This window comes from Stegodyphus dumicola, chromosome 6, assembly GCF_044657685.1.
Source record: "Stegodyphus dumicola isolate Sdum_Otavi_A_Nest chromosome 6, ASM4465768v1".
NCBI classification, from domain to species: domain Eukaryota; kingdom Metazoa; phylum Arthropoda; class Arachnida; order Araneae; family Eresidae; genus Stegodyphus; species Stegodyphus dumicola.
The window spans coordinates 61,682,608-61,694,459 of record NC_140773.1 but is presented as its reverse complement, the minus strand read 5'-3'; the positions used below and the strand labels follow the sequence as shown (position 1 = coordinate 61,694,459).

The window sequence follows — 11,852 nt, the reverse complement described above, 5'->3', positions numbered from 1 at the left end:
TATACTTTTTATGTTTTTAGAAAGAAAACTGGTTAAATGAAAGCTTTTTTCAATTGAAAAGATAATAAAATACCTCAGTTTATCTGATGAAGAGCTTACTGACAACACAAACTCGGGCAGGGAAAGCAGTTGCAAATTTACTGACTGTGTTTCCAATTCAAGCATCAAAAATGAAATTCATGACATCCAAGAAGTTGCAGAAGAAGATGAAACAAATATGGAGTCAGTTCAGTATGCCTAAGGCTTAAATACTGATGCTGAAAGAGTTAAGTATTTCCGAAAGTAGTGAAAGTGAAACTGTTGATTCCCAGATAGCTTCAATATCATATGAATGGCATAAAGTTAATAAATAGGGAGAGGCTAATGATATTATTTCTCAGGGTGGCTTTGGCACTATGCATTCAGAATGCGCAGACCTCATAGCCTTCTCATAACATAGAATTTTTTTCTTTATTTGTCACTACAATAATTATGCAAATGATTGTATCAGAAACCAACAGGTACACGGAGTAATGTATTCATGAATCAACAGAAAATTAAAATGTTGTGTACATCATTGAAAACCAAATGATGTAGTAGAAATAGAGAAATTTTTAGGACTTATTTTTGCAATGGGACTTATCATGAAATCTTGTCTTGAAGATTATTGGTCAAGTGATTCATTGTTAGCAATACTGATTTTTAGTGACAATGTCAAGAGATTGATCTGAACTCTCACTAAAGTTTTGGCAATAATCAAGATGCTAATAGGAATAGGTTCAGATATATTCTGAACTTGCATAAAATTCATGATTTTTATTTTATTATTTTTAATATTTTAACATCGTTACAGGGATTATTATATGTTATTGCTGTAGGAAGCGATAGATATAAAAATATTTTAAAGGAATTCGCATTTTGTTTTTACTTTAGGGCTAGAGGGGAATTCTTAGTGCAGGGGGGAAGTAGGATGACGGTGCATCATTACTGTGATGACTGTGTTAATCAAAATATGTAGGAATTATTAGGCTTATCATGAATTATCTCAATGTTGACAGTCAGTATATTACAGTAGGTACTATTCAATGTGATCATCTTTGTCCATGGCTATTTTGACAACATTAAATGATGAGAAAAATTATTCTTCAAAATAACAATTGAATTTAACTAATTTAATATAAAAATAACAATGACATATAAATAGTTATTTTCACAGCATTTTAATTAGGAAAATGCAAAAGTTTGTTTCTAAACTATTCATAACATTTCTAGAAATTGCTGTAACCCTAATTTTAATATTCAGAAGAATTATTTGAAGAGAATATGTCAACAAAAGCAACCTTTGCTTGTTGTAGATGTTTTCAAGAAATTTTCTGTTTTTCAAAGCAAAAGAAAAAAATTCTGGAGGTTTTTTTTTTTTTTTTTTTTTTTAATGGAAAAAAAATCATAACATCCATCTTCACATGCCAAAATTTCAAATTTATTAGAATCAGTATCTAAAAAGGTCCCTGCAATAATACCCATATTAAAAAGGCACTCAATAAGTTTCTCATTCATGAATATCAATCTAGCTACTTTTTATAAAGTTTTGGTCAAATACCAAAATAGAAAATCATAAAAAATTATTCTCTTAATACTAAAATCTTTACCATTTCTGAGGGTTTTAAATGTTCTATTTTATTATTTATTTCAATAAAGTTCATTTAAAATAATTTATTCCAAGAAACCATTTATAAATTAAATTAATTTTATATAATCAGAAAAATGTTTCATAATATTTACAAATATTGTTCATTTTAGAGAGCAGCTTTCCCTTTTATAAAATGTGCAAACAAAATAAAAATAAATGCTTGCTTTTGCTTAGTAAATTATGCTATAGCATAGAAAAGAATCTTCAATAAAATGGATTTTTTAAAAAACATTTTATATAACACAAACTTATTTAAGAAAAGCTAAGACTATTATTGGTTAGACTGGCTATAACATATGGATTGGAAATAAGACTTGGGTTTTTCTAATTCTTATTCAACAAAGAAACAAATATTTACAAGCCTTTTTGATTTCAGAATTTCTAATTTCCTTGATAATTGTTAAGCTATTTACGTTTATTTCTGGATATTATTAGAAATATCTTTAATCATAATTGAGTTATCCAAAAATATATCTAGTTTATGTTGCATTTAAATTTGCAGAATAAATTTCCTTTTTTATTATACTATTGGAGTAATCATTCAAGACAGAAATTTAAAGACACATTTTATAAATTACATTAATATATCATACCCATGTGAAAAATTATGTTCACGTTTTTCAAAATAAGATATATCATCTATACAATAATAAACAATAAATAACAATTAAAATAATTAGATTAATTTCCCAAGATATTTAGCACGAGGATATTTTTCTCTTAGCCCAGGCCATTGTACAAGAAAATGATCTGCTATATTGTAGAGTATTTTGCCCGTCAAAGACATTGTATTAACTCGACAGATGCTTTCAACATATATCATTTTAATGTGCTTCCAACCTAGAACCTAAAAAATGAAAAGAAAAATAACATAAGATAAAAAAGAAAATTGTACAGAAATCTAATGCAACTTTATATACACACATCTGAGATAAAGGGCAGAATACTTACATGAAGGAAAAATGCTGATATGCATAAAGGAACACATGTACCTGGTCCATTGCACAGGATCTAAAAAGATATTCAATGCCTTGATAACATAATAACATTAAACATATATCATATTACATCAAATATAAGACAGCTTGATATATTAAATGATTCAAAGTTTTTAAAAGTTTCATAAAGAAAGAGAATCTGCACATAATATGACTGCATATGAGCTGAACTGAACGTAAGCATACAAGGAACAGATTCCATAAGAAAGATAATTAAATTATCGGAATATCATACTTGGAAACAAAACTAATAAATATGCTTTTAACATGAAAGCTAAGTGATACATCATCTTAATAGATGTACGGCAGGCAAGATTTTTAGAGGGGCAAGTTAAGGACAGGAAAGGATTGTCTTACATTCTGGCAAATTTATACACAAATTGACTGAAAAATTTTTAAAATTGCCTTTATTTTTCCAGATACAATCCAAAGTCGTTAATCCAGACACCCATAATCCGGAATGATCTATAATCCGGACCTCAAAGCTACAAACTTTCTGTGCATGCGTCAACACATAATGTGTTCACGCATGCGCAGACATTCACGCATGTGCGTTTAATGTATAACCGACGGTATAAGCTAAGCTAAAATTATCTAATTATCTATTTCAGTTAATGCTGCAGATTGCGTTCTTCCTTAATCTTCAAATTGGATCCGGCTTATTATTTTTTGCAGACTGTTAGAGCAATTTTACAAAAGTAAGCTTGAACTTTCGATTATGTCTAATAGAATTTCCGATTCTGGAGCTGCCAAAGGATCTATCTACAAAGCGAAAGCATGTTTTGATGTCCATCAAACAAAAAGTAGAATCTCTGCAAAAAATGGATAAAGGCATATCCTTTGTTTCTCTAACCATTCCAAAATCTGTTTATCAATTGGGGGGGGACGCGCAAAATGAACTGGAAGTTGATCTGTCAGCACTATCCTTATCTTCAGGACAGATGTTTTTATCTTATTCGGCTTATAATTCCTTTCTAAATGTAGTATTTCATCTCGATGTACTCCGTCTTTGATATGATTTAAATCGAAATCCTCGTCATTATAAATATCACGAATACACATCAAATAGTTTTCTGGTTTTGCAATTTTCTAATTTCGACTATGCGTAATGTATGCTTTACGCATGCGCGCGTTGAAAGAAATGTTTAATAAAGTAAAAAAAATAAATATTAAGCTTTTTTTTTTTCTTTTTTTGTAAATTTTGATACCTTTTAGATCAAAATTTCTCTTTATTTCATAAATTACAGTTTCATATTTTTAATTTTATAATTTCTGCATGCCATCTTACCAGATTTAAATTGATGATCTATAATCTGGAATCGACGAAGTCCCGATGAGTCCGGATTAAAGACTTTTGACTGTATAAATGAAATAACTTATATAAATGTCAGAAACTATTGAAACAAAGTACACTGCACACAGCAAAAAAAAAGGGGCAGTTCTATATCTCCCATTCTACAGGGCTGATTGACGAAATTCAAAATACGTTTTTCATGTCTCAAAAGTGCGATTTAGGATTTATATTAGATTTATATAAAATATCATTCTAATATAGGTATTTTGACACGAAATCAGACTTTTCTGAAATGACATGCCAATTTTTCCATATGTTGATTCTACGACTCAAATTATACTTAAATATTTAATTCTGCAAAATTTGGTGCAAAATTTATGGAGAAATTCAAAAATTTATCTTGCCGTATTTTTCTCAGTTTTTGCCAAGAATAATTTACTTGGCAAACTTCTTAATTTATAGCAACCTATTTTCCTTTCCTTTTTTTCATTTCAGATGAGCAAAAAAAAGTTATGTTCATACTTTCAAACGCTTTTAACAAAGTGCTTACACCATATTTGGCATTATTGTCGCTCAAAAACAAGATGCTAAATTTCAAAATGCTCCAATATGTTAATACTAATTCATGTATATCTTAAATATACCAATTCAATACCTTTCAATACCAATTCATGTACATCTTAAATTTTGAATAAAAAAGCTCCGCTCCAATTTTCTGCATGTGTGCCTAGAAATATATGTACTTTAAGATAATGTACAAAATTTTACAGATTTATAATACAAAAAATTTATAAAAAATATTTTAAATACAAATTTTTAAAATAAATCGTAAAAAATGTGCAAATTATATTTGGATTCAGCCTAAATTTTTAATTCTGAAAAAAGGAAGCAAGAAAGTTTAATAAAAAAGAGATATTAATAAATATACATCAAATTCAATTAACATTGATGAGCTAAAATTTTGAGAGCTAATTCTTCAAAAACTACTCGTGAGATTTTTACAAAAATTGGCAGTTTGGTATAATTTCAGTCGTAGAATTCAAATATGGAAATCAAATTGGCATGTCATTTCAGATAAAGTCCAATTTGTGTCAAAATACCTATGTTAAAATGATGCAATATAAAAATCTAATATATATCCTAAGTAGCAGTTTCAAGACATGAAAAACACAAGTTGAATTTCATCAATAGGTCCAATACAGAGGGAGATATAGAACTGTCTCATTTTCTTTTTCTTTACGTAGTGTACATTTACACAGGCTGTTCAAATTACTATGGCCACTTTTACACAAGCATCTCATGATCAACCTAAGAATTCCCATGTACTCTAGAAAATACTAGGCATATCCCAGATTTCTGTGGTAACTACTGAAAATTTGGCAGCAAGATCCTCATTGCAGACTCAATGGAAATTTCATACATGAGAAATTTCAGATGTCTCCATAAAAATAAATAAAGAGGAGCCGGATCCAATGAGCATGGAGTCCAAGTGTTAGGTCACCCATGACCAACCCATTTACTTGGAAATGTGGCACCAGTGGAGTAGCGAGCATAACTGGTGCCCAGGGCAAAATACCTTTTGGGCACTCCTCCCAAAAACAGTGATATGATGAAAATCTTGTTTGGAGACCATTTGACACCCATCTGTGAGTGGCGCCCAGGGCATCATACACCCCCTTGCCACCCTCACTACGCCACTGTGTGGCACCTAGGTAAGCATGCACTGTTGTGCTGGAACGGCAACATGCTAGAACCACATTTTAAAATGGTGGGCTGGTGGTATATGCTGTAACAGTTCCAGCAACAATTGTTGGAGAAATATCAATTAAATTGTTCCATCCAGACTTTCCAATAAGAGATATGGATCAATGATATTCATAATGATGCACTGTTGGCAGGAATGTGGACATGTTGCAGCAAACTACACTTGGTAAAAATACCTATTGAAATAAATGTACTTTGACTAAATTTTCCATTGAAAACCTTTGCTTTTATATGAATGCCTAAGTGCATCTCCTAGCACTTAACTGCTGCATTTGTTAACAAATGCTTATTGCCACACATTCTATAGAAATAAGTATTTGTTTCAGAGTTTTCTAGCACCCCTTAAAGAAGTTATCACATACAGTTACAGTCCCTACTAGATGGGACTTTTCTGAGAAACGAGATTCTGGTAGCACTGGTTTAAATGGGAGGATTCCTAGAAAAAAGAGCCCCACTGGAAGCGAAGTCCCGCCTAGCTACAGAAATAATGTTGCGGCTATGCGGGATTTTTCAAACCTCACCGAAAATGTCTTGGATCCTGGGTAGAGACAACCAATCAGATGAAAGTTCTGCTTCTGAAGGATCACATGATCCCAATTTGAGCGATAATTGAGTAGTATTTGGTGTTCAAGTCTTCATAGTATGTGAGAATGGTAACCTAGATACGTGTGTTTCCTGAAATTGTGCAGGTTCTGAGAATTGTCCTTTTCGACGTCAAGTCCTGCATAGCCGAAACATAATGTGATTGGGAGCTAACATTTGTGGCATTAGTTTAGAAACACCTTGTACATCTATTATTAACTAAATATACAAAAAGCTCATAAGATTTTGCATTTTTTTTTTTTTTTTCATGTATTTCACTCTCTTTATCAAGTGCATGCCTGGCTTAGAAACGCTTAAAATTATTTAGCTTAGAAGCTTAGCATGAATAAATCTGGCCCTAAATATAAAATACAGAATCAATTAAATTATTTTAAATTTATACTTACAGCTTCAGGTTTATGTTTGAGGACTAGCAAAAATGAATGGAAGCATGAGATTAAAGTGGTAAAAATTGTGGATAGCCATGACTGATTGACTTCCCTGCTGCGGGGTATTTTTTCTATGGTATATAGTTCTTCAGATTTCTGAAAAATAAATAAATAAAGGAATATATACTTTGCATCTTTAAAGAAGTTTCAATGCAAAATAATTCAAGGATTATTAGCATTACAGTCAAAAGTCTTTAATCCGGACTCGTCGAGACTTCGGCGATTCCGGATTATCGGTTTTTCCGGATTACAGATCATCAATTTAAATCTGGTAAGAGGGCATGCAGAAACTATAAAATTAAAAATATGAACCATAATTTATGAAATAAAGAGCAATTAAGATCTAAAGGGTATCAAAATTTACAAAAAAAAAAAAAAGCTTAATATTTATTAAATATTTCTTTCAACGCGTACACATGCGCATATATCGAAATTAGAAAATTGCAACCAGAAAACTATTTGATGTGTATTCGTGATATTTATAATGATGAGGAATTTGATTTTAATCATATCAAAGACGGAATACATAGAGATGAAATACTACATTTAGTAAGGAATTATAAGCCGAATAAAATAAAAACATCTGCCCTGAAGATAAGGATAGTGCTGACAAATCAACTTCCAGTTCATTGCATGCAGTGACGTCCCACCCCACCCCGCAGAGCTGCGTGAAATTGATAAACAGATTTCGGAATGGTTAGAGAAACAAAGGATATGCCTTTATCCATTTTTTGCAGCAATTCCACTTTTTGTTTTATGGACATCGAAATATGCTTTCACTTTGTAGATCCTTTGGCAGCCTCAGAATCGGAAATTCTTTTTGACATAATCAAAAGTTCAAGCTTACTTTTATTAAATTGCTCTAACAGTCTGCAAAAAAATGATAAGCTGGATCCCATTAGAAGATTAAGGAACAACGTAATCTGCAACATTAACTGAAATAGAAAATTTTAACTTAGCTTATACCGTGCATTATACATTAAACGCGCATGCGTAAACTTATTATGCGCATGCGTAAACGCAATGTGTAGAAAGTTTGTAGCTTTGAGGTCCAGATTAAAGAGTTTCGACTGTACTAAGAAATTTTGGTTCTTTTGCCTATTCTACCCCAAAGTATCCAAAAGACAGTGGTGTAGCTAGAAATTTTAGGCCCATAGGCAAAACTTAAAGTAAGGGTGTCAAATAATTATTTTTGTGCAGAATTTATTTATATCATATAATTGCCATATAAGTCATATAATTGAATTTTATGTAATGTTTTTAAGCAGTTTAAGACTATTTTAATAATAAACAAAATTTATTAACATCAAAACCAAACAGAAACAATATCAATAAGCATAACTAATTAAAAAAAGAATAAATACTAATCAAGTTGCATTTGCAATAATAAATGGATTCATGAAACACTTAAACAAAGTGATCGTTTTCAAACTTTTGTAAAGGCAAAAGAATCTATTATACTTGCTTCATCATGCTCAATAGAAAAAGCAAAAGTCTGCCGAGTCATATTTCTTCTATAATTTTTAATGATTTTAGCTTTAAAAAGAATCTTTCTACTGTAGCAACAATCATAGGAATGATTAAAAAAAAAGTAATAAAAAGAAGTAACATTTCACAGTGGAAGTTCCTTTCTGGCGAACAATAATTTTTTTAAGGTCATCTTCACATAACTGTAATGCACTTATAGATTGTACAGTAAATTCTGGAGACAATACATCAGAATAAATATCTACTAAATTGTAACATTTGTATTAATTCAGTTACCTTAGAGTATATAAGCAGGTTTGAAAAAACCAAATCAATCTCTCACATTTGTCATCAAGTGTCTGATTTACATATAAGCTACACAAGCTATAGCTTACGGCCTTGACAAGAATAATTCCGAATTATACTTAGGCATCATTTTCTTGCTCCTCTATTTCCTCTTCTTATTCATATGTAATATAAGAGCAAAACTTATTAACTACAGCCGTCTTTAAAAAATGCTTTTATTGTAGAAAATTTTCATAATATGTATTATAATGAATTTTAATATAAATACAAACATTTAGTAATTTTAGCAGCTTTGTCAGTAATATGCCAATGAATTATACAAAGCTTCATGTTGTCTGCAAAAGTATACATTGATAGACATTCAGTAATATTCCAAGTATACATACAGAACTTCAGGAATTGAGAGGAATTCATGATTTCATTTACAAAACATAAATATTTAACACTTCTACATAGACTATTAATATGATGATTTAAGAGCTAAACAAATCTATTATAATACACAAAAGAAATACATGAAACTTACATTAGTTGTTTGGGCTAAAGTGCAGAATCATCCACTTGTTTGGCGCTTTTTACAAGAGTAAGAAGAATTGGATTTTTGTCAATTTTCTTTGACCTTTTTAAGTGAAAATACGTCGATTTATACATGGATTAAGTCAAGGGAGTGTGCAATGTCATTTTTTGTGCAATTCTGGGATTTTTTTTACATTAAGTCGATGTGTACATGGATACCGAGTACGTGCAATTCTTAAAAACGCACCAAGCAGTGGGCGATTCTGCACTTTCCACTTTGTTTTAATAATATTGGTACTCATAATATTTAACACTTCTGCATAGACTATTAATATGATGATCTAAGAGCTAAACAAATCTATTATAATACACAAAAGAAATGCATGGTACTTACATTAGTTGTTTTAATAGCTTCGAATGCTTGAGCCTTTTGTTCACTGAGTATATCAGTATCTGCTAACACATATATCCTGGGCCTAAATTTTCCATCTAAGTTGCTGATGAGGCGCAACATTTCAAATGTATGCCCTCCTTTAAAAAATAAATAAATACAAAATTAATATTAAACATGCTATTTTATGTACCCACTTAATACAAATGTATGTCACATAGATCTTAATTTTTTTCAATATTTATGTAGAACAAGACAATAAATTAACAATTTCTCAAAAGCGTAGGCAGAAGAAGAATAAGAATTATTCCAAAAATTATTCATTTAGAACTTCCTCCCACTTCATCAATAAAATGCTCACTCTCATATAACAATTAATGATTTAGATATAAGTGGTTAATTTTATAGAATACAAGTTCCCATTGAAAATATTTTGGAGCTACACTTAAAACTCTTGGTTTATTATTAATAAAAAATTGAAGTTAAACGAAATTTGTAAACTTTTAACGTTATTATCTATAAGTAAACTTCAAAGGAATTCAAATAAAAAATTACCTGAACCTAAAACTATCAATAGTTTGGCAGCTGACCTTCTCACAGGTGTCACATTTTTTTTCTTGTGTATTCTCTGATATACTATAAAAACGCTAACAAAGAAAAGACAAATGAGAGTTCTTACAATGTTACTAAAATAAACGTTTAACTCAGTCCACATTTTAACACAAAAGCTTTCTCCAACGAATAAAAAAGGTCTAAAGAAGAAGATATATGCTTAAATAAAATTAATAAAATATACAAATGATTGAAATAGTTGCTTTGCCATCCGACATCTCGTTAACAAATATCAGTACACACGTGTTCCAACAAACTTCATTTCGAGATCAAAACATCCGGCGTCTTGCTAATACACATATGAATGTAACTGATAATTTAGCCCCGAGAGGGCAGCACCAGACCGCAGTCGTTTAAATTAGTATTTTATAATTTAATCATTTTCTAAAGGAATCGTCATCTGTAAAAAGGTAGTAAGGTGGAAACATTTTGATGTACTTGGTTTTAGCTCAGAAGACGGCTTTCTTTGAGCTTATAACATAATAGCCAAGAAACTAATTTGTTAGAAGTCTCCTTTTTGTTAATTTTTGTTAGTTTGTAGGTTGCATGAAGGCTCTAACACCTTAAAAAAATAGAGGATAGACAGACAAGACAGATGTCTTTTGTTGCACCCGCTAAGTCTTTGTGCACCGATGGGCGAAAAATCAAGCATAGGTGCGAAGGAAAGGTATATAGAAAGGTGGGCAATTTCGTATTTCAGAGGAGAGTAAAAAGGAACTTCGTATATTTTATACGAGTTCGAAAGGCCAGGAAGAAAAGATGGGACAAAATAAAGTAAAAAATAAATGGCCCAAAAGGAATGGAGAGGAAAAAAAAAATTATTTATAATTAAAAAAAAAAAAGGGCCTATAGAAAGAAAAGGAAAGGAAGTAAGAGAATTTTGTTTTATAAAAAAAAAAAAAAAAAAAAAAAAAAAAAAAAAAAAAACACGATTGTGTTCATGAGTGTAGTCAAAGTTGTTATCATTTACATTAAATACAGTCTTCCAGGTGTGTGTAATGAGTGTGTTTTGTAAAGCTGAATAGAGGTAAAGATGGGGAAAATTAATAATAAAATAATAAATTTTGGGGGTCCAGTCACATAACAGTATAAGTCAAGTTTAGAAGCTAACTTTTGCTATAACAAGGAAACTAAAATTTAAAATTTTTTAAATTTAAACTTTTATTTTTTTACATGGAAACCAATATTAGCCTCTACCTTGAGACACAGTAACAGAAGACACATAAGATCAAGATACATATAATATCATGCAAAGTTATACATTAAACTAAGTAACATCATCTATTGCGGTTTCCAACATATTTATATATTCAGAAAACACCATCGGATAAAATCATAAATCCAAAACAAGGCGAGAACATATTAGCAAAAATAAATAAGTAAATAAATTACGGAGTTTTTTTATTATTATTATTAATTAATTTTTTTAAAAAAAATAAGCATTTTATTTATTTATTAAGTTAATGGTCATAATTTATTATATGTGTACTATTTTATCAATTTGAGGCGCACTGTATTAATATATGCTTTTAATTTAAATAGATAGGAAATATAGATTAAAGGAGCAAAAACTACAACTCTGTACATTCATTGAGGCCCGAGATCGTGTTTTTAGCTCTCGAGACATTCCTCAAAGGGGCCCCAATGGGTAAAGGGCTACTGATAAGGATAGCGTCCCTACGAGATGGTAACCAAAAACGAACCACATGATTTAAAGCAATTACTAAGTATTTAATGCCAAAACATAATAAAATGAGCATAATAATAATAATGATCATAATAAATGAATGAATTTAAAGGTACT

General features: G+C 30.3%; 1 protein-coding gene across 2 annotated transcripts; it reads right to left on the bottom strand.

Annotated features, from left to right (window-relative positions):
• Positions 1-1,437: 1,437 nt before the first annotated feature.
• On the bottom strand, positions 1,438-10,660 carry LOC118197324 (UDP-N-acetylglucosamine transferase subunit ALG14-like). Of its 2 annotated transcripts, XM_085818355.1 has the most exons (6): positions 9,992-10,660; positions 9,440-9,576; positions 6,715-6,852; positions 3,956-4,025; positions 2,621-2,680; positions 2,350-2,516 (listed from the first exon to the last, which is right to left on the bottom strand). In XM_085818355.1, the coding sequence occupies exons 1-6, from the start codon at positions 10,149-10,151 to the stop codon at positions 2,494-2,496; spliced, it is 588 nt and encodes a 195-aa protein (XP_085674481.1). In that variant the 5' UTR covers positions 10,152-10,660; the 3' UTR covers positions 2,350-2,493. The 2 variants fall into 2 exon arrangements, with proteins under 2 accessions (XP_035224708.1, XP_085674481.1); XM_035368817.2 differs by lacking the exon at positions 3,956-4,025 and having other exon boundaries at positions 1,438-2,516; positions 9,992-10,649.
• Between the last annotated feature and the right edge of the window lie 1,192 nt (positions 10,661-11,852).

Excerpts from the sequence above, each read along its gene's own strand:
- LOC118197324 (XM_035368817.2), bottom strand. The coding sequence starts at position 10,151 with ATGTGGACTGAGTTAAACGTTTATTTTAGTAACATTGTAAGAACTCTC. Across the intron at positions 9,577-9,991 it reads ATTGATAGTTTTAGGTTCAG|GAGGGCATACATTTGAAATG; the intron begins GTAATTTTTTAT and ends TATTTTTTAAAG. Across the intron at positions 6,853-9,439 it reads AAGCTATTAAAACAACTAAT|AAATCTGAAGAACTATATAC; the intron begins GTAAGTACCATG and ends TTTATTTTTCAG.